Below are 25,711 nucleotides of genomic sequence, written 5' to 3'. Positions count from 1 at the left end.
ATGAAAGTGTGAGGAGTAGCCCATGTAGCTGCTGCACAAATCGTATCAATAGGCAGCCTATCTTGGAAAGCTATAGAAGTAGCCAATGCTCTAGTAGAATGAGCCTTAGGTCTGTTAGGCAACTTCTGGTGTCTAATCTCATACACAAAGGAAATCAAGGATGTAAGCCATCTGGAGAGTGATACTTTCGAAACTGGAAGGCCTTTCCTGCCTTCTGCATAAGAAACAAACAATTGGTCAGCTTTTCTGGTCTGTTTGGTCCTATCCAAATAGTACCTTAATTGTCGATGAACATCTAGCCAATGTAATTTTTGTTCAGACCTGTTAGAATAGTTAGGAAAAACACAGGAAGGTCAATGTTTTGATTTAGATTTGCTGCAGAGGCTACTTTAGGCAAAAAGGAGGGGTTAGTCCGTATGATACCCTATCCTTATGAAACAAAAGATATGGTGATCGACTGCAGAGTGCATGAAGCTCTGAGACCCTTCTAGCCGAAGTAATGGCTACCAGAAAGAGTGTCTTCCAGGATAGCAATTTCATTGAACAGGAAGCTGCAGGTTCAAAAGGGGGAAGAATCAAAGATGTGAGAACTAAATTAAGGTCCCAAGAAGGAGGAGGATTTCTTATAGGAGGCTTGAGAAGAAAAATTCCCTTCAAAAAAGCTTTGCAAAGCTTGTGAGACATGATGGCAGAATCCGAGATGCCCACATGAAAGTTAGATATAGCTGCCAACTGAACCTTAACAGAAGATGGAGACGAACCTGCGTGGAATAATTCGGCTAAGAAATCAAGGACCGTCTGAATGGGAGCAGTGAAAGGATCTATGTTCCTTCCTTGAGCCCAATAGGAGAAACATTTCCACTTACTAAGATAAATCTTCCGAGTGGAAGATTTATGGGAGCCATTAAAAAATATCTCGAACTGATTGAGATATTTGAAACCTAGCTAAGGTTTTGTCCGAGGAACCCAGCAGTGAGGTTCAGAGAGAGGAGGAGGGATGTGTAACTGACCCCTGATGGATCAAAAGATCTGGAACTAGGTCCAGATGCCAGGGTTGCTCCAACAGAAATTGGTGTAGAAAAGGGAACCAAACCTGTCGAGGCCAGTAAGGGGCAATGAGGATCAATGAAGCCTTCTGAGCGATAGCTTTCTGTATAACTTGAGAAATTAGTGGGAAGGGAGGAAAAGCATACAGAAGTCCCCGGGGCCAAATTTGGACTAGAGCATCCCTGCTGGGATGGCCTGGTAGAGGAAAGAGGGTGAAATAATCTTTGCACTTGCTGTTTTGGGGAGTAGCAAAAAGGTCGCAGCAAGGCTGGCCCCACTTTAGAAAAATTTCCTCCACGATCGAATTTTTCAGAGACCACTCGTGAGGCATGAGAATAGCTCTGCTCAATTTGTCCGCAATGAGATTGGACTTTCCGGGGATGTGCGTTGCTATTAGAAACCGCTGAGAAGAAATCGCCCATTGCCACAGTCTGAGTGCTTCTCGACATAGGGGGTAGGACCTGCTTCCGCCTTGTTTGGTGATATACCACACTACAGACATGTTGTCCGTCTGAATTGCTATCGTTCCCAAAGGAAGAGAGTCTTGAAGGGCTTGCAACGCTAAAAGCACTGCTCTCATCTCTAGAACATTTATATGCAAGTGGCGTTTGTCTGGTTGCCATATGCCCTGGACTGTCCTGCCCTGAAAATGCCCCCCCCACCCGATCAGGGAGGCATCCGTTGTCAGAGTAGCAACCGGAGGGGGAGGGACAAATGGTCTTCCTAGGAAGAGCTGGGGGGAAGAAATCCACCAAAGGAGATGATTTCTGCATGCTTGCGTTATCACAATGGTGTGGGACATCGGAAGTTGTTGGTATGACCATTGTGTGAAGAGCATCCATTGTAAGATTCTCATGTGAAACCTGGCTAATAGAAGTAGAGGGATAGCAGCCGCCATAATCCCCAGTACTTTTAGGACTAATCTGACTTTGATTCTGTTGCTGTGGAAAAGAAGGGAGACTAGTTTGTGTATGTCTGCTATCCTTTGGTCTGTGAGTCTCGCAGACATGTTGACTGTGTCTAGATTTGCGCCTATGAAGGTAATAGCATGACAAGGCGACAAAACAGACTTTTCGCAATTTATTGAGATGCCTAGCTTTCGAAATATGCGAAAGGTATAGTCTCTGGCAAGTAGCAGAAGATGCTTGGTGGGAGCTGTAAGGAGCCAGTCGTCCAAGTATGGAAACACCTGGAATCCTTGACGTCTCAGGTGAGAGGCCACCACTGCCATGCATTTGGTAAACACCCGGGGGGCTGTGGTGAGTCCAAAGGGCAGGGCTCTGAATTGAAAGTGACTGGTTCCCAGCCTGAAGCGGAGGAATCTCCTGGAGCGTCTGTTCATTTTTATGTGATAGTACGCATCCTGGAGGTCTATAGAGCACATCCAGTTTTCCTTTCCCAATAGGGGTAGGATGGATTGCAACGTGACCATCCAAAATCTTGTTTTCTTGACAGACTTGTTCAAGATGCTGAGGTCTAAAATGGGCCTCCAGTCCCCTGTTTTCTTTGGAACCAAAAAGAATTTGGAGTAGATTCAGGATCCTTGCTGGTCTGCTGGCACTGGCTGAATGGCTCTTTTTGCAAGCAACTTTGATATTTCTAACGCTGCTTGATCCCTTTGAGCGGGTGGAACATCTGGAAGGGATTTTTTCGATTGATTTGGGATGCAAAAGAACGGAATGGAATAGCCTTCGGAAATGATGGACTGTACCCACTTGTCTTGAGTTAGGGATCGCCAGGCTTCTGGGTACAGTGATAATCTTCCCCCGACTGCCTCCGAAGGTGGACAGTCGGGCAACACCTCAGGGAAGCTGGAAGGGCTTATCGGAAAAGGTTTCTCGATTGCCCTGGTTCTGCGGACCCCCCCCCTGCCTCTAGGGCGACATCTACCATTATTGTTCCCCCCTCTGCCTCTAGAGGGGAACCGACTCTGTGCGTCAGGCAAAGCCCCTTGAGATTGCTTGCGGAACCACATTTTCCCACTTTTCTGGCCTTTGGGGTAAGGCCTAGAAGGAATAGAAAAATGGACTCTGACGGCAGAAAGAGTTTTGCCATCCGTCTCGCACCTTGTCAAAGTTTCTTTCACTTGAGGACCAAAAAGGGATGATCCATCAAACGGGGAATTAGTGAAAGACGTCTTAAAGGGGTCCGCAAAATTGCATAGCCGCATCCAGGCATGCCGGCGTAAGGCCACACCTGTCCCTGCGGCTCTGCTCGCTCCATCAGTCGCATATGAGAGGAGGCGCATGGAGGAGTTAGCTATAGAATTTAGGGTAGCCAGCTGAGCATTCATCTTGTCCTGAAAACCCGCAGCTGTAGGATCCTTTAACATCTCACTCGCTTCCTTGATCAAGTCCCTTTGAAGACGAGTGAAATGACAGAGGTAGTTCAGCGAACGCATAGAAAAGGTTGCTGAGGAAAACATCCGCTTCCCATACCTGTCCATAGACCTAGATTCCTTGTTAGGGGGATGGACAGGCACTGAAGGATCAGCTAGTTCCTTCTTAGTGGGAGCAGCTACCACCATAGCATCCACAGAAACTCCCTTAGTCAGAAATTGCTTGTCTGCTGGTGCTGTAATGAACTTTGAAGGTCTCCTGGGGGTTGGGTCCACTGAGTCAGGAGCCGCCCAAGCCTTTTGCTACCACCTGCATAAGGGGGTCAAAGGGGACACCCAGGAGGTGGAAGGGCGAGAGCTGAATGCCTCAAGATACACAGATTCATCCTCCGAAGGGTTAAGGGTCGCCAATTTCCCTCTGTTTCAAGATCTCCAGAATGTCTGCAAAGGAGACATCTTCAGGAGGGGAATGGGGGGAACCCTCAGCATCCTCTAAATCCCTGTCAGACGTGACAGACTCAGGTGAGTCTATGTGCTTCCTCTTGCACTTTCTCTTCCTAGGGGCTCCCCTGCCAATTCAGGAGAGGCCTTGAAGAGGATGAGATCCCACAGGGGATTCTTGAGGAGCTGGCTCTCTGCGGTCTGGGATGAGGGAGTGAGTAGACATCACCTGAGGCACCGAAGAGGGAGGGACGGACGGAGCCGACTGTGGAGTTGAACAGGGTTCCAACACACTCCTCATGACCTCGAAAACACCCCTGTCAGGCAGAGCCAGAGGTCCCCGCTCCGAAAAGCTGAAAACCTCCCTCGGCACCGACAGTGATGGTTCCGAGGCCGATGTCGGAGCTGAACTCACCAGCGCCGAAGCACCGAGAGGGAGAGCGGGGTCAGACAAGGGTCCGATGCCACTCACCCCCTCGGAACAGACGAGGGAAGTCCGGCGCCGTGATTCTTCCAAGGAAGAAATCGGAGCCAACTATGGAGCCGAAGACAACTGTATCGGCTCCGACGCTACCACAGTCTCGGGTCCGAAACGCCCCGGCTCCGAACTCAAAGGAGTCGGAGGAGGAACATTTTGAGGAATAGGATTAAGCATCGACTGATGAGTCGGGCTCTGAAGCATTTGGGCCAGTGCCTCGGACTTAAGAAGTCGACTCACTACCCTCTGAAGGTCATGGTCAGACAGTCTCGATGACCTAGAGGAGTGAGATCTATGGCTCCGTTCAGACAGCAAGGGAGATGCTGGAGCCGAATGAACGGAGCCAAGGGACGGTGACCTACACCTCTTCCTAGATGTCGGTTCCGATAGCCTTATCGGAGCCGAGTCAGAGATTTCTAATGCCTCGGCTCCAGCCGGAGCCGAGGGAACCACAGAAATAAGAGCTCGAGTCTCATCGGCTCCAGCCGGAGCCGATGTAGTAGCAGACTTCGGCGCCTTAGGTGTCGACTCAGATGCTGGAGTCGAAGACCTAGAAGCCTTAGAGGGTTTGCCCAAAGAAACAGTCGGGGGACCCTCAGGTTTAAGCAAGCCCCGTAAGATGAGCTTATTTTTTCATTCCTGCAGGACTCTAGGGCTGAAGCCATGGCATACAGCACATGAGTCCTGCAGGTGTAAAGGTCCCAGGCAGTACACACAAGAAGTGTGACCGTCTGTCAGAGACATTTTCTGACAGCACGAGTCACACTTCTTGAAGCCTGAGACCTTCGAATCCTTAGACATTTTAAGGAACAAGTGTAATCACACACAAGCACAGACACACCGATTACACTACACACTAAATAAAACTAACTTAAAACTAAATAAACTTAGATAGTTTTAATTTATAAAAGCCCCTACAAAAAAACACATACACTCCAAGGGGGAATGAAAGGGCCCGAAGGCCTAAGGGAAGAACATATAAGTTCTTGTGGTTAGAAAAGGTGAAAAACAAGGAGGAAGGGATAAATATCCTTTAAAGTAAGGGGATACTGTATAAAAAACTAATTTAAAAGGGATTTAGTAAAGTTTTTAAACTGTTTCCTACACTAACCTGAAGCCGGTTGAAGCAACACACCTCGATAGCTGTAGCGGCAAATGAGATCTGAGGTATTACCGCCTAGCATTGTGGGATATAAGGGGAGCCTCGAGCCGGTGGAACCAACTCTCGAGCTTTTAGAGTGGCCGAGTCGGAGCCGAGGTCGGCTCCGAACCCATCCAGCAAGAATGAAGGCGAGATGGACAACTTAACATCAGAAGTTATGCACTTACCATAACTTGTCATCAGTGTTGTCTAATTTCATTAGGCATCACAAATAGGTCTTTGGATCTGTCCACAGATCCGACTCGGCCATTTTTGATCCAAGCTTCAGATTCCTCCCTCTCCCATAATGCCTCACTCATCAACCCCTCAGATCAAGTTTGCTGCCCTTTCGTAAAGACAGTCAGGTGAACAGTACAGAACAGACAAAAAAAGCAACCAACCAGAGCCCAAATTAGGAACCAGCGGGTTCCCTTTTCCACTACATCACTCTCAGCTGCAAAAGGAAGGGGGAAGGAGGGTGGGTTGTGATGCATAATGCAACTGGACAACACAGATGTCAAGTTATGGTAAGTGCATAACTTCTAATTTGATGCGGTTCATTTCATTATGCATCACGAATGGGTCAGAGTCCCTAGCTACATAAAACCCTGACAGGACCTCAAGGAAGGATATGCCTGAGCACTGTGAAGCCAAAGGATGCTTTGTTTCTGGAAATAATGTTCAACTTGTAGTGAGATACAAAAGCATGAGATGTGGATCAAGTAGATGCTGCACAAATTTCATCAATAGAAGTCCCTGAGGAGAAGGCAGACGAAGTCAACACAGACCTGGCAGAGTGAGCTCTAACTGGACAGGGAAGTTGCTTGCCTTGTTCAGAGTAAACTGTAGAAATACAATCCGTAATCCACTTGGCTAAACTGATTTTGGATACAGCCTGAACTAACTTATTTGGTGAGAAAGCAATGAATAACTGTTCAGACTTCCTGTGTGATCTAGTTCTGTGTAAATAAAAATGCAACTGTCTTTGTACATCCAATGAATGCAGCATGTATTTGCCTTTACTGGAGTAATTAAGGAAGAATGCAGGCAAGTGGATAGTCTAGTTAATATTTGCCTCTGAGGCGACCTTTGGTATGAAGGATGGATTAATTCATGAGTCTCTTTTACTGACAGCCCAAACAAGGAAGAACCATCAAAGGAGGTATTAATGAATGATGACTTAAACGGCTCCGCAAACCCACACAACCTCATCCAGGCATGTCTGCTAAGGGCTATGCCTGAACCAGCCGCTAGTGAGGTTCCTTCTGCAGCACGAGAAATTAACCTCATTGATGAATTAGGGATGGAGGACACAGTGGTCAGTTGGGGAGAAACATTCTTGAGGTCCTCCTCCGACAGTACTGCATCAGAGAGGTAAAGATTTCCTTAATCAGATCTCTCTGAAGGCAGGTGAAGTGATTCAATGCTCTTAGCGTAAAGGTGGCTGAGGAACACACGTGCTGCCCATGCCCGTCCAAAGCCTGAGACTCCTTGTTTGGGGGAGAACAGTGGAGCTCTCCTCAGCTAGCTCCTTCTTAGTAGCTGCCAACACCACAATGGCAGCAACCGGGATACCTTTACTCCAAAAAGGGTGGACACTGGGGGGGGGGCTAAGGTATTTGTCCATGTGTTTGGGAATGGGCTCCAGGGTGTCAAGCTCCTTCCAAGCCCAGTGGGGCGATAAGGTCAATGAGCTGGTCTGCTGGAAGGGGATCACCCAGGACGTAAATGGGCACATCCTGAATGCCTCCAGGGACACTGACTACTCCAGGAAGGTGGTAGGGATGACCAGCCACCCTTTTGCTTCAGAATTTCTAAGATATCCCCCAAGGAAAATTCATCAGGTGGAGATCAGGGGGACACTTCTCCTTCATTGAAATCAGTGTTCTCTGTCAAAGACTCCAAAGGGGAGTCTAGGTGCTTAGGTGCTTCCTCTTGCACTGCTGCTTCCGAGGGACCTCCTCCATGGGGTACTCTGGAGAGGACTCTGAAGACAGGGGGGACCCCTTGCTGAGGGGTAGGCTGGGGGCTGACCATGGACCAGATGAATGGGAGCAAAGCCCTGATCCACAGGGTTTGGGTAGGGGCTGGCAGAAGAGGGACTGCATCACGTGGTGTGAGAGAATACCCTCTCTGCCACCTGGAAGGCAGATGATGCCGGGAGAATGTGCCCTCCTACCCCAGAAGCTGAAGCTGCCAAGGGAGAAAAGGATGAGGTAAGCCTGGATCCATCACGTCCAGAAGGCACTGGCCCCGAACTGCTGAAGGCCAAGGCCCCCAGGGAAAGGGATGGCTGAGAAAAGGTCAGAGCTGACACCAGCCCCGAGGACCCGGTGCCAAGATCTTGGGTCCAGGACCCATCCCTCTCCAAAGTTATCAGAGCCAAGCTAGCCTGGGACACTGTCGGAGTTGAAGAAAGACATATTTCATGCTCCAAAAGTCCACTCAGGATTGTCAGGCCCGGCAGCTCCGATGTCAAAGGTCAGATCGTAAGAGGATGTTGCAGTGGCAGGGTTGGTATTCTCATGGATCCAGCATGGGTTGGAGAAGGCAATATTCCCAGCCAGATCTGGGCTTTGAAAAAACTCATAATCATCATCCGATCCATATCGGAGTGGGGCAGTCGAGAGGATCTAGAGTATACTGAGGAATGGGTTTACCTGAGTGGTGACAGACTGGGCAGGACGGTCAGGACATGGGAGGGAGACTTACTCCGACATGGGGTATGGCTCCGTGATCTCCGATCTGGGTGTGTCTGACCCAAAGGAGTCTGCTCCATTGACTGTTTCACTGATCAGCAAGGGCACAGAGACTGAAGGCCAAACAGATATCGCACAGTGTCTCCAAGTTCCCCAGTTGCAAACAATACACACACCTCTTGTGAGTATCCAACTGAGGAATCTTATGCCCACAAGCGGCACACCTCTTAAAACCAGAGGGTTTGCTCAAACCCACCAGCTTGTCAGACATGCTTAAGAGAAAAAAGCACACAAGCACAACTAACACAAACACTAACACTAAGCTAAACTGCTAACTCAAAGATACAGGGAAAGAGAAGGGAGAACTGGAACACAGGAAAAAAACACTAATGCTGGCTAAACTCTAATGAACAGGAGACAGCTACCTGAGAAGGGAGGGGAGGTTATCACTAACAGATACTTAAAACCTAACTAGAAGAGAGAAAAGGCTATTAATAAGGCAGAAATATAAGGAAATTTTACTTAACTGACTGCAGGCATGGAATTGCCATGGAATGGAAGGCAGCAAACAAGATCTGAAGGGTAGATAGCAGTTAAAGTTAAAAGATGAAGATAGGTATTGTCTAGCCTATGAGTCAAGGATAGTGGGGGTAAGAATACTAGGGTACTCATTGACTTGGAACCTAGTTATAAGAGCGGGATGGAGCGTATTTGAAAGAGATAGATAAAGTAGGAAAATCAGAAAAAAAAATAAATGTAAAGTGAGGATTTTGTCAAGAAGGAAATTGAGGAGGAGTGGTAGAAAGGTTTGCAGTGTAGAAGGGGATAGAAATTAGAAAGGGCTGGGGGGGGTACGAGATGACAAAGAAAAATGGAGTTACCAAGTGAGGAGCATGTATAGGACCATGTCTGGTTTAGATGTTTTATAAAGGGCTTCAAGGTGGAAAGTTTCATGGTCTGTTTTACGCATGTTGGGTTGGCATTCCAGGGTTCATATATGTAATGGATGTGTAGTGAGTCACCTGAAGAGTTATCATGCTTGCAGTTATATAGGAAAGCATCATATTCTGTGTATGTTTACATGTGAAGGCAAATGTAAGCTAAACAGCTAGCTCTACAGATTGTTAAAATTATACTGCAGTTTGGGCTGAAGTTCGTGCACTGCACTTGATCTATGGACAAGTGTTGAGCTGTCAAGTATACTATGTTAAACTGGAGATAGGACAATGTCTCCACCACTACTTATAAATATTGTGAGCAGTAAATGGACCAAACTCTAATCTATGGAGTACATCTGGCTTTCCTTCTGTAGTGGAATACTCTAATCCTTCCTACAGGATGGCTTGCTTGAAATTTGGCAAATAAGTGACAAACCAGTGAAAATGTGCTTGATGTAGGCCTATGTGCCACAGTCCTGAAACAACATGATGGTAATGCACAGTACTCAAGGCTTTGGAATGGTCTAATAAAAGAGCTCCAGTCACTTTCCCCTCTACCAAAAGATATGCGAGTGAGGAAAAGTACAGTTTTGTACCTACCATAAATGTAGATGTCCGAGAGGTATGCATCTGCAGTCCTAACAAATGGGGTTGTCCTGGCCTCAGGCAGCCCTTCGGTCGGCCGGATTCCAAAGTCTGGGTCTGGCCTCGGCTGATGTCGCACTTCACCCGACGTCATAGCTGCAGTTCAGCGGGTATAAAGGCATCAGCCGACGCCATTTTCCTCAGTGTTTCTTGCCCCAGATGCCAGGTGCACTCTAGGAAGGCTAAATTTGAATAAATGCAAATGTTTCCAAACAATAGAGCGCAAATAGAAATAAACATGTATATACATACATACAAACAAATACACCATAATAGATTCCCCCAGCTAGCTACAAGATGGTTACCCTAGGAGTACCACAGAGGGGAAGGAGGGTGGGTAATCCTGACTGCAGATGCATACCTCTCTGACATCTACATTTATGGTAGGTACAAAACTGTACTATGTCCTTCAAGGATGCATCTGCAGTCCTAACAAATGGGTAGAATACCATAGCCAAACTGGGGGAGGAGGCACTAAGGAGGCACTAAGAGTTTATGGTGTAGTTAAGATCCCTTGCAAAACAGCAGTGGCAAAACCTGCTCGGGATCTGGAGTATAAAGGAAGATTATAATGCTTGGTAAATGTATGCACGGAGCTCCAAGTAGCAGCCTCTAAAATGTCTTTGGTAGCCACTCCTCGTAAGAAAGCTGTAGTAGTGGCTGTAGCCCTTGTGGAGTGAGGTCTGATGTTTTCTGGAGTTGCCTTTCCATGAAAAGAGTAACAAAATCTAATGCAATTTCCTATCCATTTTGAGATTGTCTGTTTTGAAATTGCTTTTCCTTCCATTCCTGTTGCATATGCTACCAGAAGCTGGTCAGTTTTTCTATTGTTCTTGGTTCTGTCCAGGTAGTAGCACAATTGTCTGTGTACATCCAAGGTATGCAGCAATCTTTCCCCCCTGTTCTGCGGGTTGGGGAAGAATGTTGGTAGGTGAATTGCTTGGTTTAATGATACACTGGAGACCACCTTTGGCATAAAGGTAGGATTAGTTCTCATGGACACTCTATCCTGATGGAAGATAAGGAAGGGTTGTACTGCCATTAATGCCTGTAATTCAGAAACCCTTCTAGCTGAAGTGATTGCAAGCAGGAATGCAGTTTTCCAAGATAAGTACTGTAATTCTGCTGTTGCTGCTGGTTCAAAAGGGGAAGTGTCAACTTTTCTAACACAAAGTTCAAGTCCCATGTAGGCAATGGTGGTTTCCTTGGTGGCTTTACATTTTTAATTCCTCTGAGAAACTGCCTGAGTAGAGGTTGAGAAAAGACTGGAGGATCCATGTTGTATTCTGCTGAAATTGCTGATGCATGAATCTTAATGGAGGAGTAAGACAGACCATTGTGGAAAAGCTCTGCTAAGTATTCCAGGATGTTAGCTATGTTTGCCAGTGATGCATCTACTCCTTTTGTTGCACTCCAAATGAGATATCTTTTCCATTTTGCTGAATAAGTTTTCCTTGTTGAGGGTCTGCGAGCCCCCAAGACAATGTCTTTAACCCTTTGAGATAAATCTGGGTTATTTTGCCTTATATAATGTTCCAAGCAGCTAGTTGCAGTGTTTTCAAGTTTGGATGCAGGATTTTGAAGTTGTTCTGTGTTAGCAGTAGAGGTAGTAGGGATAGAGGCCATGCGTGTTCCCGGGACATACTCCTCAGTAGTGGGTACCAATGTTGTCTTGGCCAGTCTGGAGCTATCAAGATGATCCTCGGGTGATCTTCTTTGATCTTCAGTAGCACTTTGTGCATCAAAGGAAGAGGTGGGAATGCATATGCTGTCAGGTTTTCCCAACTGAAGGATAGGGAGTCCACCTTCCAAGCAAGTGGGTGGTATGTCCTTGTGCAGAATTTTTTCAATTGGTGGTTGTGTGGGGACGCAAACAGGTCTATTTCTGGCAGTCCCCATTTCCTTGTGATAGTTTTGAAGATGTCTGGATGCAGCATCCATTCGTGGGCATCCGTGGTGGTTCTGCTTAAGATGTCTGCTAGTATATTTTCTTTTCCTGGCACAAATATGGCCTGGAGCTGAATGTTGAAGCTCAGGGCCACATTCCAGAGGTCCATTGCCATCCGGCATAGAGGATATGAATGTGTGCCTCCCTGCTTGTTGATATACCACATAACTGTGGTGTTGTCCGTCCTTATCAGCAAATGACCCTGTTGAAGAAGTGGTCTGAATGTCTGAATTGCCTGTTTTACTGCCAGCATCTCTTTTTGATTTATGTGTAGGTTCATCTGGTCTTGAGTCCATAAGCCTTGTATGCACTTGTCCACCATGTGTGCCCCCCAACCGAGGTCTTAGGCATCCGTGGTGATAGTCTGGTTTGGGTGAGGCCTGTGGAAGGGCAGTCCTTTGTTCAATTGACAGGCCTGGGCCCACCACTGGAATTCTTGCTTCAGGCATGGAATTATTGGAATTTGGGTTTCTAGGCTGTGCTTGTGCTGAGACCATAAATTCCTCAGGTACCATTGCAACTTCCTCATATGTAGTCTGGCATGTGGAATTAATATTATGCAGGATGCCATGTAACCCAGGGCTTGCAGGATTTTCCTTGCTGTAAGCTGGTTCTGCGTTGTTAATGCCATGAAATAGAGTGGTAGCTGCTTCTGTTTTTCTGCTGTAAGGAATGCCATCTGGTTTGATGTGTCCAGTTCTGCACCCAAGAAGGTTATCCTTTGGGATGGTATCAGCCTTGACTTTTTTGTGTTGACTGTGTATCCCAGGGCTTGTAGCAGGTGAATAACCTTTTTCAAATCTTTTGTTAATTTGTCTTTGCTGTCCGCTTGTAACAGGCAGTCGTCCAGGTATGGATAAATTTGAATTCCCTGAAGCCTGCAATGAGCAATTACTGATGCCAGGCATTTCGTGAATACTCTGGGCACAGTAGATAAGCCAAAAGGCAATGCTGAGAATTGATAATGCTCTGATCCTGCAAGAAATCTGAGGTATCTTCTGCAATTTGGTCGTATGGGGACGTGCAGGTATGCCTCCTTGAGATCCAGAGTCACCAGCCAAGACTCCTTGCCCAGCATGGGAAGAAGTTGCTGTAGGGTCAGCATTTTGAATTTTGGAACAATGAGATATGTGTTTAGAGCGGACAGGTCGAGGATAGGTCTCCATTGGTTTTCCTTTCTTGGTACCAGGAAAAGCCTTGAATAAAATCCTTGTCCTTGTTCCATAGCCGGTACCTTTTCTATAGCTCTCATGCTTAGTAAGTGGTCTATTTGCTGTAGAGCGTTTGTCCTGGGTTTGGAGGTAGGTTTGGCATTCCTCTCTTCCTTGGAAGAGTATGGAAGTGAAACCTGTAGCCTTTGTCTATTGTCTGTAAAATCCATTTGTCTCCTGTAATGTAATGCCAATTTACTGAAAATAAGGCTAGCTTTCCGCCTAAGGGTGCTCCCAGTTGTTCCCTGGTAGGCGGTTTCAGAGCCAAGTCACTGTGATTGTCCTGTGGAAGTGGTAGTGGCTGGATCTGTGGCAGTACTTCTCTGGCTGTTAGGCTGCCACTGACGTCCCCTGTAGGCACCTCTGGATTGACCTCTGCCTCTAGGGCGTCTATTTCTGCTTCTCTGTGCTCTGGTGGTGTCTGGAAAGGACCAATTCTTGGAAGGCCAGTTCCTACTAAATCTCGGAGGCTGGACCTGTAAGAAATCCTTGACTGTCTGGACAGATTTAGCTTTTTCTTCCACCTTCTTCAACACTTGCTGTGCAGGGGAACCAAACAAACTGTGCTTTTCCATGGGAGCATCTAGAAGCTTTGACTTTACATGGTTTGGTAAGGATTGCTCTTTTAACCATGCATGCCTTCTGATCACTGTACCAGTCATAGCTGATCTAAAGGAAGCCTCCAGTGCATCATAGCCGCATTTTAAGGAATGATTACTGACCTACTGAGTCAAATACTGAGTGTTATGCACCAAATCCTGAAGGGACTTACGGTCTAAAGGCTCAGGCGAGGACAGTTTTTTAGTGAGCTGATCTAACAGAAATTCCTGATACTGAATCATGTGGAATTGACAGTTTAAGGCCCTAGCCGAAAGAGTAGCAGAAGTATAAACTTTTTTACCCCATCTCTCCAATGTCCTAGATTTTCTTTCAGAGGGGAGGGGGGTTTTGGCAGAGGCAGCTGCTACAGCTTTGGGGCCCTGTGAAATAGTTTCAGGATCTGCAATAGGAGCCTTATACAAATGATAATGTGTGTCCGGATCCCTGTAGTATCTGTCGGGCTTAGCAGGGGCCGGAGGCAGTGAGTCAGGGGCAGTACAAGCATCATTAAATGCATCATCCACAACTGTAAGTACTGGAGGAATAGCTAAAGGCCTATGCTGTGGTAAATGTAAAAAGGTCCTAAGCCTTTTCCTAGAGTCTGAAAAATCCTGGCCCTGCCATTGAAATTGTTCCCTCATAGCATGCAAGGTTTCCCCAAAAGAAAATTCCTCAGGAGGAGAGGCAGAAGGTATGGAATCCTCTGCATCAGAGTCCTCATATGGAGAATAAGGGCCTTCTGGAGGATTTGTATTTTCTGAATCATCAGAGAAGTAATCTGAAGAAACTGGCTCAGGGGGCTCTGCTCTAAGTCACTTCTCTGGAGGAGGGTGAGAGGCCCTGTCAGGGTGAGACTGAGTTCCCCTGATCAAAGAAATGAGATCCTCTGCTAGACTAAGCATTTGAGTATTAGAGCTAGGCCTGTGAGAGGGGGTTTTAGCAAGCACGGCCTTTGAAGATTTAGCTGCTTTAGCCCTGGCAAAAGCCTTAATTGACATGGATGCAGGGGGCCTAGCAGCTCCACGTGCAGGAGTAGATACATCTAAGGGGATAGTATCTGATAAATCCTGAGAAACTGTAAGAGCAGGTGGATTTTCCGTAGCAGATTCAGCCATGCTGGAAGAGGCCTCGGTAGTAGGAGGCATGCTTTCGAAGGAAGAACTGCGGACTCGGTTTCAGCCGAAACCGAGACACTCATGTTGGCTTAACCGCGGTTTCGCCGAAACCGCGGACTGCGAATGTCGGTCCTTTTCCTTACGCTTTTAGCTAAATGTGAAGTCGAGTCTCCGACGGCATGATATAAGCAAAAGCAGAGCCGAAAAACTCCTCTGCAAACTCCGACCGACGTCTAAGTGTTCGTCGGTTGAAGGAAGCACAGGCTAGACAAGCTGCTAAGTCGTGGTCTGGGCCTAAACAAGGTAGGCAGTAAGAGTGGAAATCTTTATGAGGTATTTGTTTCCCACAAGTTAAACAGTTATTCACTTTTTCTGACATCGGCTGAGGCAAGAAAGAGTCCCCAACGGGGTATTTAGCTTTTTAGAAGTCTTCGGTAGTAGCAATCTCTGGTTCTGACCGACCGGCACTTGCGAACAGCTTCTGCTTCGGGCGCCACGCGGCAAGAAAGACTGAGGAAAATGGCGTCGGCTGATGCCTTTATACCCGCTGAACTGCAGCTATGACGTCGGGTGAAGTGCGACATCAGCCGAGGCCAGACCCAGACTTTGGAATCCGGCCGACCGAAGGGCTGCCTGAGGCCAGGACAACCCCATTTGTTAGGACTGCAGATGCATCCTTGAAGGACATCAGGGCTACCTTCTATGCAGCATGCAGATCTAAACCCATTTTGAGCAGTAGTCAGAAGACCAATATCCTTGAGACGTCGCCCCATGTTTGTGAATACTTTTTTTCAAAATATTCTAGTTAGAGGACAAAGCAAGGCTACTGTGCAATGTGTTCTCTCTCTGGAATTAAAATATATGCAAGAATAACAAAGCAGAATGAAAAGGTGTGCTGATGAATTTCAGTCATGTTGAAATCAAACAAGTTTTACCTGTAGTATGGTTGTAGTGAACAGCTAAAACCTCCATATCCATGAAGGAACACTGGGTTGGAGCCATCCAATTTCACTCCTTTCTTGTGAACAAGAAACATAGGAATTTCTGTTCCATCTTTACTGGGATAAAATACCTGCAAAGATGAAGACAATTAATAAACTGATATCATGACATTTTTTTAAACAAGAAACATCTTTAATATATTTATAAAAATGAAAACAAACCATACTAAAATAATCTTAGTTGTAAACATTATACATCACTTATAAGCTACCCAATCATTGTCATACATTATATAACTTAGAGAGTGAGATCTGTATGTTACTCAAAGTCTCTTTAACATGGTGTTTCTTAGGAACCTCTCTAGCTGAGGAACTTGCATAGCACGTTTTCTACTGTCAATTGTGTCTCTACCTTATAAATACTTTCTTTCTCTTTAAATATGTAAATTAAATGATTATTAAGCTGTTATATAAAATTGCATTCTAATCTTAAAATGGTATTGTACCTGATGTTGCTATTATCTGTTTAGTGGAGCTTATCTCCCCGGGCCTCTATTCAAAATGGACATATATCCAGTTGGACTAGCCCGGTCAACAAATATAAAATAAAAAATAAAATAAATAAAAATAACTCATTCAAATCCTGCCTTCTTTTAAACCTCATTCCTTCCCTGTATTTATCGATACCACAATTCATAGGATCATAGGAAGTTACTAGGCTACTGGCCCTGAGGCCCTTATAAGCCTAGCCAAGAGTTTAGCCCATGTATAGACAAATCAGCACCTGATGCTGCTGTCCAGCAGGGACATGGGTGGACTCTCAGGGATGTATTTTCTATTTCCCATCCAGTTATCCAGGTAGTGCTTAAAAAGGGGTAAAGAGGTACTCTGCTTGACGTGGAGTGGGAGTCTATTCCACAAATGGGGGAGTCTCTGGGACACAAATCTGTCCCGCCAACAAGTCCTATTGATGTCACAGACCAGGTTGAGGTCGTGTGTGGGGTTATTCGACTGGAGCTTGACTTGCGGATATGCAGCAGACCCATTATGCCGGGGTCCAAGATCCCCTTGTATGCCAGACAGAGGTCAATTCTGAGGAGTCTGTATGAAACAGAGTAGAGGGATAGGGTTTTTAGCTTGTGTATGGTAGATTTTTGAGGCCCTGGATTCTCCTGGTGAGGAACCTTGTGGTCTTGTCCAGCTGCTGCATGTGCTTTGCGAGGTGCATGCCGAATGGGGCGTTGTACTCAATAATGGGCCTTATAAGGGAAGAATACAGGAATGTTATTGACCTCCTTGTCCCTGGATGACATAAGAAGAAGTTATGTACCTACCATAATGTTCCATGTTAGTTGTCTTCATCTCGCCTTCTTTCTTGCTGTTTGGGATCGGAGCCGATCCTTGGCTCCGACTCGGCCATCTTCAATAGCTCGCGAGCTGTTTACTAGCTCGAGGCTACCCCTTTATCCCATGATGCCTAGCGATAGCTACCCAGATCTCGTTTGAAATAACTAATCCAGACATAAGAGAGAAACCAGTTATCATAAAACTGGTTGTTCCATGCATTCTAATATCTAAAATAGGTTAGGAAGACCTAGCCAGAAGAATAACAATAAAAGAATACTCAGCCAGTGAAAAAAGGGACTCCTCTCGATCCACTTGGATGGGGGATGGAGGGAGGGGCGCAAGAAAGAAAGCGAGATGAAGACAACTAACATGGAACGTTATGGTAGGTACATAACTTCTTAATGTTAAGTTGTCTTTCTCACCTTCATTCTTGCTGTTTGGGACAGCGTCCCTAGCAAATAACACCCTGGGTGGCTCAGTGGAACAGACTCTTCAGAACAGTGGAACCAAAGTCAGCTCTGCTCCGGGAGACCATATCCACCTTGTAATGAGAAATAAAGGTATGACGGTTTGCCCACGTGGCAGCTGCACAGATGGAATCCATGGGCAACCTAGACTGAAAAGCTACGGAGGTGGCTAATGCCCTAGTAGAATGACCTTTCGGTTTAATTGGCAACTCTTTGTTCCTTAACTGGTAAATAAAAGTAATAGTGTGGGACAACCATCTGGATAAGGTCACCTTGGAAACTGGAAGACCTTGTTTGTTTAAGGCATAAGAAAGGAATTGGTCTGACTTTATTATTTCTTTAGTTCTATGTAGGCAAAAATGCAATTGTCTATGAATGTCCAATTGGTGAAGCTTGTACTCTGCCTTGTTGCTATGATTTGGGAAGAACATAGGGAGATCTATACATTGATTTAAATTATTTTCTGAGCAGACTTTAGGAAGAAATGAAGGATTAGTCCTCAGAGCAACTCTGTTCTTGTCAACCACCAGGTAGGGAGGACGAACACATAGTGCTTAATGTTCTGAGACATGCCGAGCTGAAGTGATAGCTACCAAAAAGAGTGTCTTCCAAAATGATAACTTGATGGAGCAGGATACTGCTGGTTCAAAAGAAGGCAGAATTAAGGAAGTTTGGACTAAATTAAGGTCCCAAGGAGGAGGGGGATCTCTCACTGGAGGTCTAAGAAGATATGTTCCTCTCAAAAAAGCTTTACAGAGCTTATGAGACATAATGTTAGAATTTGACAAACCAATATGAAAATTAGAAATGGCCGCTAATTGTACCCTAATTGTAGTGGAAGCGGCCCTGGAGTGAAACAGTTGTGCTAGGAATTCCAGAATTTCGTGGACTGGGGCTGAGAAGGGATCCACATTCCTAGACTCTGCCCAACAAGAAAAATGTTTCCACTTGCTAGCATAAGTTTTTCTCGTTGTAGACTTATGAGAGGAGACGATAATCTCACTGACTGCTGGGAAGCCTGGTTAAGGTTGGAAGTGGAGCAACCAAGCTGTGAGCTGGAGAGTTTGAAGGGATTGATGCAACCTGCCTGACTGATGAATCAGGAGATCTGGAATTGGGTCCAGAGTCCAGGGCTGATCGAGAAGGTAATGGTGCAGGAACAGGAACCATAACTGTCGAGGCCAGTAGGGGGCAATGAGGATCATTTTTCAACCCAACGATTTTGCTTTCTGTATGAGTTTCAGTACCAGGGGAAATGGAGGAAAGGCATAAAGAAGTCCCTGAGGCCAATCGTGGACTAGAGCGTCTCTGGGTATGTGACCTGGAAAGTTGCTGCATTTGCTGTTGAAGGGGGTGGCAAAAAGATCGCAGCAAGGCTGTCCCCATTTGCGGAAGATAAGATCCGCAACTTCTTGATTCAGAGACCATTCATGAGGCATGAGGATAGCTCTGCTGAGCCTGTCCGTTATGGCGTTGGATCTCCCAGGGATGTGCGTCGCAATCAGAAAACATTGGGAGGAAATTGCCCACTGCCAAAGTCTGAGTGCTTCTCGACACAGGGGGTAGGATCTGGTTTCGCCCTGCCTGTTGATGTACCACACCACTGACATGTTATCTGTTTGAATTGCAATGGTCCCGGAAGGAAGAGAGTCTTGAAGAGCTTGCAACTCTAGGAACACGGCTCTCATTTCTAGGACATTTATGTGCAAATGGTACTCGTGAAGTTGCCAAGTGCCTTGGACTGTCCTTCCCAGATAATACCCCCTCCCCCCATCATGGAGGCGTTTGTCATCACTGTGGCTACCGGAAGGGGCTGTATGAAAGGTCTGCCCTGAGTTTTAGTGGGGAGACCATCCACCAAGCAAAGTGACTTTTGCAAGCCTCCGTGATCAGGATCATGTGAGACATGGGTAGCTCTTGGAAAGACCACTGCGTGAAAAGAAGCCACTGAAGAATTCTCATGTGGAAACGCGCTAGTGGGAATAGAAGACTGGCAGCTGCCATGGAGCCCAAAGTATGAAGGACATACCTGACTTGGATCCTTTTGCTCTGCATTAGTATTTGCACTTGATGACAAACTGTGGACACACTTTCCAGTGGCAACCTTGCGAACATATCCCTTGTGTTTATGTCTGCTCCTATGTAAGTGATAGATTGACAGGGCAACAAGGCAGATTTTTCAAAATTTATTGCAATACCTAGCTGGGTACAAGATGTGATTGTTTAATCCCGCGCTTGTAGGAGTTGATGCCTGGTGGTAGCAGTGAGGAGCCAGTCGTCTAGATATGGAAACACCTGGAATCCTTGATGTCTCAGGTGAGCCGTGACCACTGCCAAACATTTGGTGAACACCCTGGGGGCTGTGGTGAGACCAAAGGGCAGAGCTCTGAACTGGTAATGACTGGCCCCCACCCGAAAGCTAAGAAATCTCCTGGAGCGTCTGTCCATCTTGATATGGTAGAACGCGTCCTGAAGATCTATCGAGCACATCCAATTGTCCTGACCCAGGAAGGGTAGAATGGACTGTAGCGTGACCATCCGAAACTTTGTTCTTTGTACAGATTTGGTTAGTCTGCTGAGATCCAGAATCAGTCTCCAGTCCCCTGTCTTTTTTGGTACCAAAAATAACCTTGAGTAAGTGCCGGATCCATGCTGGTCTGTGGGGACTTCCTGAATGGCTCTTTTTTCTAGCAGTTTTGAAACTTTTATTACTGCTTGCTCCTCCAGATCGGGTGGAACATCTGGAAGGGTCTTCTTTGACTGTAAGGGGGATTGATGGAAGGGAATTTTGTAACCTCCAGATATAATGGACCGTACCTATCTGTCTCTTGTTAAATTTTGCCAGGCTTTTGGGTACAGTGAAAGTCTTCCCCCGACTGCCTCCAGAGGTGAGCAGCCGGGCAACCCTTCAGGGATGCTGGAAGGGCTTATCAGAGAAAGATTCTCTGGTGCCCTGGTTCTGCGGACCCCTCTGCCACGAGGGCGACGTCTATTATTATTGTTTCCCCCTCTGCCTCTGGTGGAAAAATCACTACGGGTGTCAGGTAAGTCTCCCTGAGATTTATGGAACCACATCTTCCCACTCTTCTGACCCTTGGGGTAACGTCTAGAGGGAGTGGAAAAACGGACTCCCACGGCAGAGAGAGTCTTGCCTTCTTGCTCACACCTAGTCAATGTATCTTTCACCTGTGGCCCAAAGAGAAAGGAGCCATCAAACGGGGTATTGGTGAAGGACACTCGAAAGGGTTCCGCAAAGTGACACAGCCACATCCACGCATGCCGCCTAAGGGCCACACCCATGCCCGCGGCTCTACTCGCTCCATCGGCTGCATAGGAAATGAGCCTCATGGAGGAGTTGACTAGAGAATTAAGCATCGCTAGCTGGAACGCTACTTTGACTTGTACTCCCTCAGCTGTAGGATCTTGAAGGGCATCACCAAGCTCTTTAAGGAGATCCCTTTGCAGGTGAGTAAAATGACATAGATAGTTCAGGGACCTCATGTAGAAGGTCGCTGAAGCAAACATTCGCTTTCCGTACCTGTCCATCGTCCTACACTCATTGTTAGGGGGATGAAAAGATGAAGAGGTCTCTGCTATGACTTTTTTGGTGGCTGCTGCTACCACCATGGCATCAACGGGCACACCTTTAGAAAGGAATTGCTTATCCTGGGAGCTGTAATAAATTTACCAGGTCTCCTCGGAGTTGGTTCCACTGTGTCCGGAGCTGACCAAGCCTTTCGAGCCAATACAGACATAAGTGGGTTGAAAGGCGGAGAAAGCCAGGAGGTGGAAGGTCAGGAACCTAAAGCATCCAGGAATACAGACTCATCCTCGGTAGGGTCTAGGGGATTCCAGTTCCCCCTCTGCCTAAGCATTTCCAGGATGTCCGAGAAGGAAACATCTTCAGAGGGGGATCTTGGGGACCCTTCCGATTCATCTAAGTCTGTATCAGAAGTGACAGACTCAGGGAAGTCAATGTGCTTCCTCTTGCACATCTTCTTCCGAGGGGGCTCCTCTGAGTGAACAGGGGAGGCCTTGGAAGAAGAGGAAACACACAATGGGGTGTCCTGGAGCATCGGTTCCTTACGCTTGGGGTCTGGAGGAGGAGCAGAGGTTGGCACAGGCACTACGGGGGACAGAGCCGGTGGGGCTGGTAGCGGAGCTGACTCAGAGGGCAGCACACTCCGCATGACCTCAAAGGCGTCCCTGCCTCAAGGCAGAGAAAGCTCCGGTTCCGAAGAAATAGGAATCTTTCTCTGCGCTGAGGGGGACGGCTCCGAGGCCGATGCTGGAGCTGAGTTCACCTGCGCTGATGCTCCGAGAGGGAGAATGGGGTCGGACAAGGGTCCGATGCCACTCGCCCCCTCGGAGCCGACGAGGGACCCCGGCGTTCAGATTCCTCGATCGAGGGTACTATCGAGTGAATCGGAACCAAAGCAGATATGGTTATTGGAGCCGACTGTTCCACTACTCGAACCCTAATGAACTCCGGCTCCGAGCTCAATGGAGTCGGAGGAGGAACAGAGAAGGAGGTGAATGGAGCCGATATCTGTTGAGGAGGGCTAGACAATATTTTAGCTAGTGCCTGTGATTTTTGCAATCTACTTACTACTCTCTCCACATCATAATCCGACAGCCTAGAGGATCGAGAGGAGTGTGAAGAACGGTGGCTATGTTCACTTTGCAATAATGGAGACCCGGGAGCCGAATGAACTGACTCCAATGAAGGGGACCTCAGCCTTTTATGGCTCTGAGACGGCTCCGAAACATCCGATGGAACCGACGGAGGGGTTGTCTTGTCGGCGCCAGCCGGAACCGACATACTCAGTAAATCCTGTACCGGAATCGGCTCCGAAGGTGGAGCCAATGGTTTAGAGGATTTTGGGGATTTCACTGGCTGTGAACTCTTTGCCGGTGAATCCTGAGATTTTAACAGACCCCTAAGGATCAATTTGTTCTTCCGTTCCTGCAGGACTCTTGGACTAAAGACATGGCAGATAGAACAAGAGTCCTGCAGGTGAACAGCGCCCAAACAATAAACGCAATTAGTGTGCCCGTCTGTCAGAGACATTTTCTGACAGCACGAGTCACACTTTTTAAATCCAGATACTTCAGTTTCTTTAGACATAACTCAACCACAAAAAAACAAGTATCAGAAGAGAAACACAGATAGAAAAAAATTCTATTCTAGTCAAAGTACAACAAACTATGCATATATATATATATATATATATATATATATATATATATATATATAAAACAATCACCCTTTTTTTTTTTATAAACGATAGCACAAACAGAAGGAAAGGAGAGCCTCTAAGTTAAACGGCTGTCCTTGGGAAGGTAGTGGGGGAGGGGAGAACTCTCTAACTTAAATGAGTTCTACACTAAAAGGGGACTATAAAAGAAGAAAGTACTCAACAACACACACTAGTGAATAAAACTAAGAAAGGTAAATTATCTAATAGTTTTATGGAGTATAAGAATACATTTCTACACAAAAAATTTGAAAATACAAGCCTGAGCCAGAAAACGACACACCTTGCAGCTGAAGCGGCAAACGAGATCTGGGTAGCTATCGCTAGGCATCATGGGATAAGGGGTAGCCTCGAGCCAGTAAACAGCTCTCGAGCTATTGAAGATGGCCGAGTCGGAGCCGAGGATCGGTTCCGATCCCAAACAGCAAGAATGAAGGCAAGATAGACAACTTAACATCCTTACTTATGAGGTGTGCCATGTAGAAAGCTTTCCATACAATGGAAGCAACACGGTGGTCAAAAGTCAGGCTGCTATCAATCTGGGTGTCCAAATCAATCACAGCTGACTGCGTGCTTAGGACGTTATTAATGTGATAATTTGTGGGTACGTCACTCTCCCCAAAGGGGATGATGATGCATTTTTTTGCATTCATCTTGAGGCAATGTTTCTGGTACCAGTCATTTGTTTGGGTGAGACCCTCTTGGAGGAAGTCCATGTCACTAGGGAAATTTATGATAGCACCCAGCTTGCAGTCATCTGCAAAGTTGGTCAGTCACAGCCCACTGCTTTTTGGCCTGCACCTCAGAAAAGTATATCCCAAATAACAAAGGCCCCAAAATTGAAGCCTGGGGTACATCACTCAATATGGGTCTACTGCTTGAGGTGGCGTCCCCTATTCTCATTTTTTCTATGTAATTTGCTCCTACCCTTTTCTAAAGATCTGAATTCCAGTTGTTTTATTTCTCTTACTATATTCATTACTTCTAATACAGTTGGTTTAGACTTTGATTTCCATTTTCTAATAATTGCTTTTTTTAGAAGCAACCATAATTAGACTCGGCAAAAACTCACTATGTCTAGGCAATTCCGATTCTGTATTGTGGCTCAGAAAAATTATTGCCCTAGATACACCAATTTGCTCACCCAATATTTCTGGAAGAGTAGTCTGCGTGGAATCTTTAAAGTCTGCCAACTCATTATACTCCCATAAAATAACTTCCCAATTCCCTCTTTCTTCCCCATCACACCTCCAACATTTGCTGTCTACCTGAGGAAAAATTCTCTGGAGTCTACTTGGGGTATAAAAATACCTATGTAAACATTTCCAAACAAAAACCTAAAGCTTCTGGATTTTGTTGCATATTTGGGATACATAAATATATCTCCCATTGTTTCTTTGTGACTTGCTTATCAAATCTTTATTTCCAATCCTTTCTAACCTTTTCTGGTTGATTTTTACAGTTATCATGCAATATTTTATATGCTCTACTAATTATTGTTTTTTTAACAGCAGCTTTTGCTCTAGATTCTACCAAAAACTCTACCAGTGCTGGTCTTTCATTTAGAACACCCCTATGTCTTTCTCTTTGCCTATACTCTGATATCAATGATTGATAGGAAAGGCAATCTCTAACCTGCAGTCCAAATACATTTTTGGTGTTTTCCCATTCTATTACCTTTTCCTCTTGTTATTTGCTCCTAAAACCTTGGTTTCTTTGCCAGTTTTTTTCCAATAAATTCTAGCCCCCTCTTGACTATTGTCTGTATCCCTAATTGCAGTCATCCCTATCAGCAGAATCTCCTTTCTTCATTCGTGTTGGCTTAGTTCTTAGAATACTCTCTGCTATTTATATATTCTGTATGATTATTGTTGTTCTCATTAAAGATCTGCATCCAAAATCCCAGTCTCTCTTTCTTTCTTGAGCTTCCCCTTCTGTTTCATCATCACCCTTTCCAATTCGAATTATATGTTTCTGCTTCTGCTATGTATAGGAGCCCTAACTGTGTAGCTCTGAAATACCCCTTCAAATCACATAATCCCAATCCGCCTTGTTCTATTGGGAAGAATCAGCTTATCCCACTTGACTCTTACAGTCTTCATCTCCCACATAAAATCTTTCAGCTCTTTATTAAATGTTATCCATAACTTCTCCTATCCACAAATTCTCTGGTTAATAGAAATATATCTGACATGTTTATAAGACTAAAGGGACTAAAAACATTTTAACTGCTTGTATCTTACTACCCATATCCATGTTAACAGTGCTTCCAATTTCTCAGTGTTTGTATTATCTTTTGATTAGTCTCTTCCCACATATTCTTAGCTGTCACACCAGAATAATTTTAATCCATACTCCTAAGTACTTAATTTTATCATGTCCCATAAATATGGATATTACTGAATCAATTTGTGTGTGGGTACATAACTTACAGCTATTGTCTTTGTTTTAGCATCAAAAAACATAAAAGCCATCCTGCGCAAGTAACTGACCACACACGACTGTGCAACATCCAATACAAATGCTAGTAGTACTCAAAAAATCCAAAATCCAAAGGCACGTAAAATTGTTTACTAACATAAAACATACGAAAGGTTAAGTGCTTTCGTCTCAAGCTGTAAGAGACTACATCTCTTACATACGAAACTTATGAAACGTTAAAACACTTCTGTCTCAAGCTGCAAGAGACTTCATCTCTTACAGCCTGAGACGAAATAATTTTCGTATGCTTTATGTTAATAAACAGTTTAACTTGCCTTTGGATTTTTTGGATACTACTGGTATTTGTATTGGATGTAGCACAATCCTGTGGGGTCAGTTACTTGCTCAGGATGGCTTTTTATGCTTTTTGATAGTCTTGTTTGAGCCATCTTTTTGACACACTGCTTTTTGCATTACATTAGTTTTAGCTTCATTAACTGTGTATCCTGAAAAGATCTGAAACTGTCTCAAAACGTTCCACAACACAGAAATGTCCTTTTCTGGTTTTATTAGGTATAAAATAATATCATCTGCTAATACAGCTAGCTTTTCTCGACTACCATACCAATTATATTCTTGAATTTCTGAGTCCCTTATTTTCTTTGCCAATGGTTCT

At 45.6% G+C, this 25,711-nt stretch overlaps 1 protein-coding gene across 1 annotated transcript in view; it reads right to left on the bottom strand.

The window, feature by feature from the left end:
• Window positions 1–25,711, bottom strand: part of LOC122811978 (prolyl endopeptidase-like) — a 2,225,690-nt gene that overhangs the window by 720,607 nt on the left and 1,479,372 nt on the right. The window contains exon 11 of the mRNA XM_044084182.1: window positions 15,537–15,673. Within this exon, the coding sequence (XP_043940117.1) occupies window positions 15,537–15,673 (137 nt within the window). The remainder of the gene's footprint in view (window positions 1–15,536; window positions 15,674–25,711) is intronic.

The sequence above is a fragment of the Protopterus annectens genome, chromosome 1.part1 (genome assembly GCF_019279795.1).
Source record: "Protopterus annectens isolate FY-2018-M chromosome 1.part1, PAN1.0, whole genome shotgun sequence".
Lineage (NCBI taxonomy): Eukaryota > Metazoa > Chordata > Ceratodontiformes > Protopteridae > Protopterus > Protopterus annectens.
This window is presented reverse-complemented; position numbering and strand designations above follow the sequence as displayed.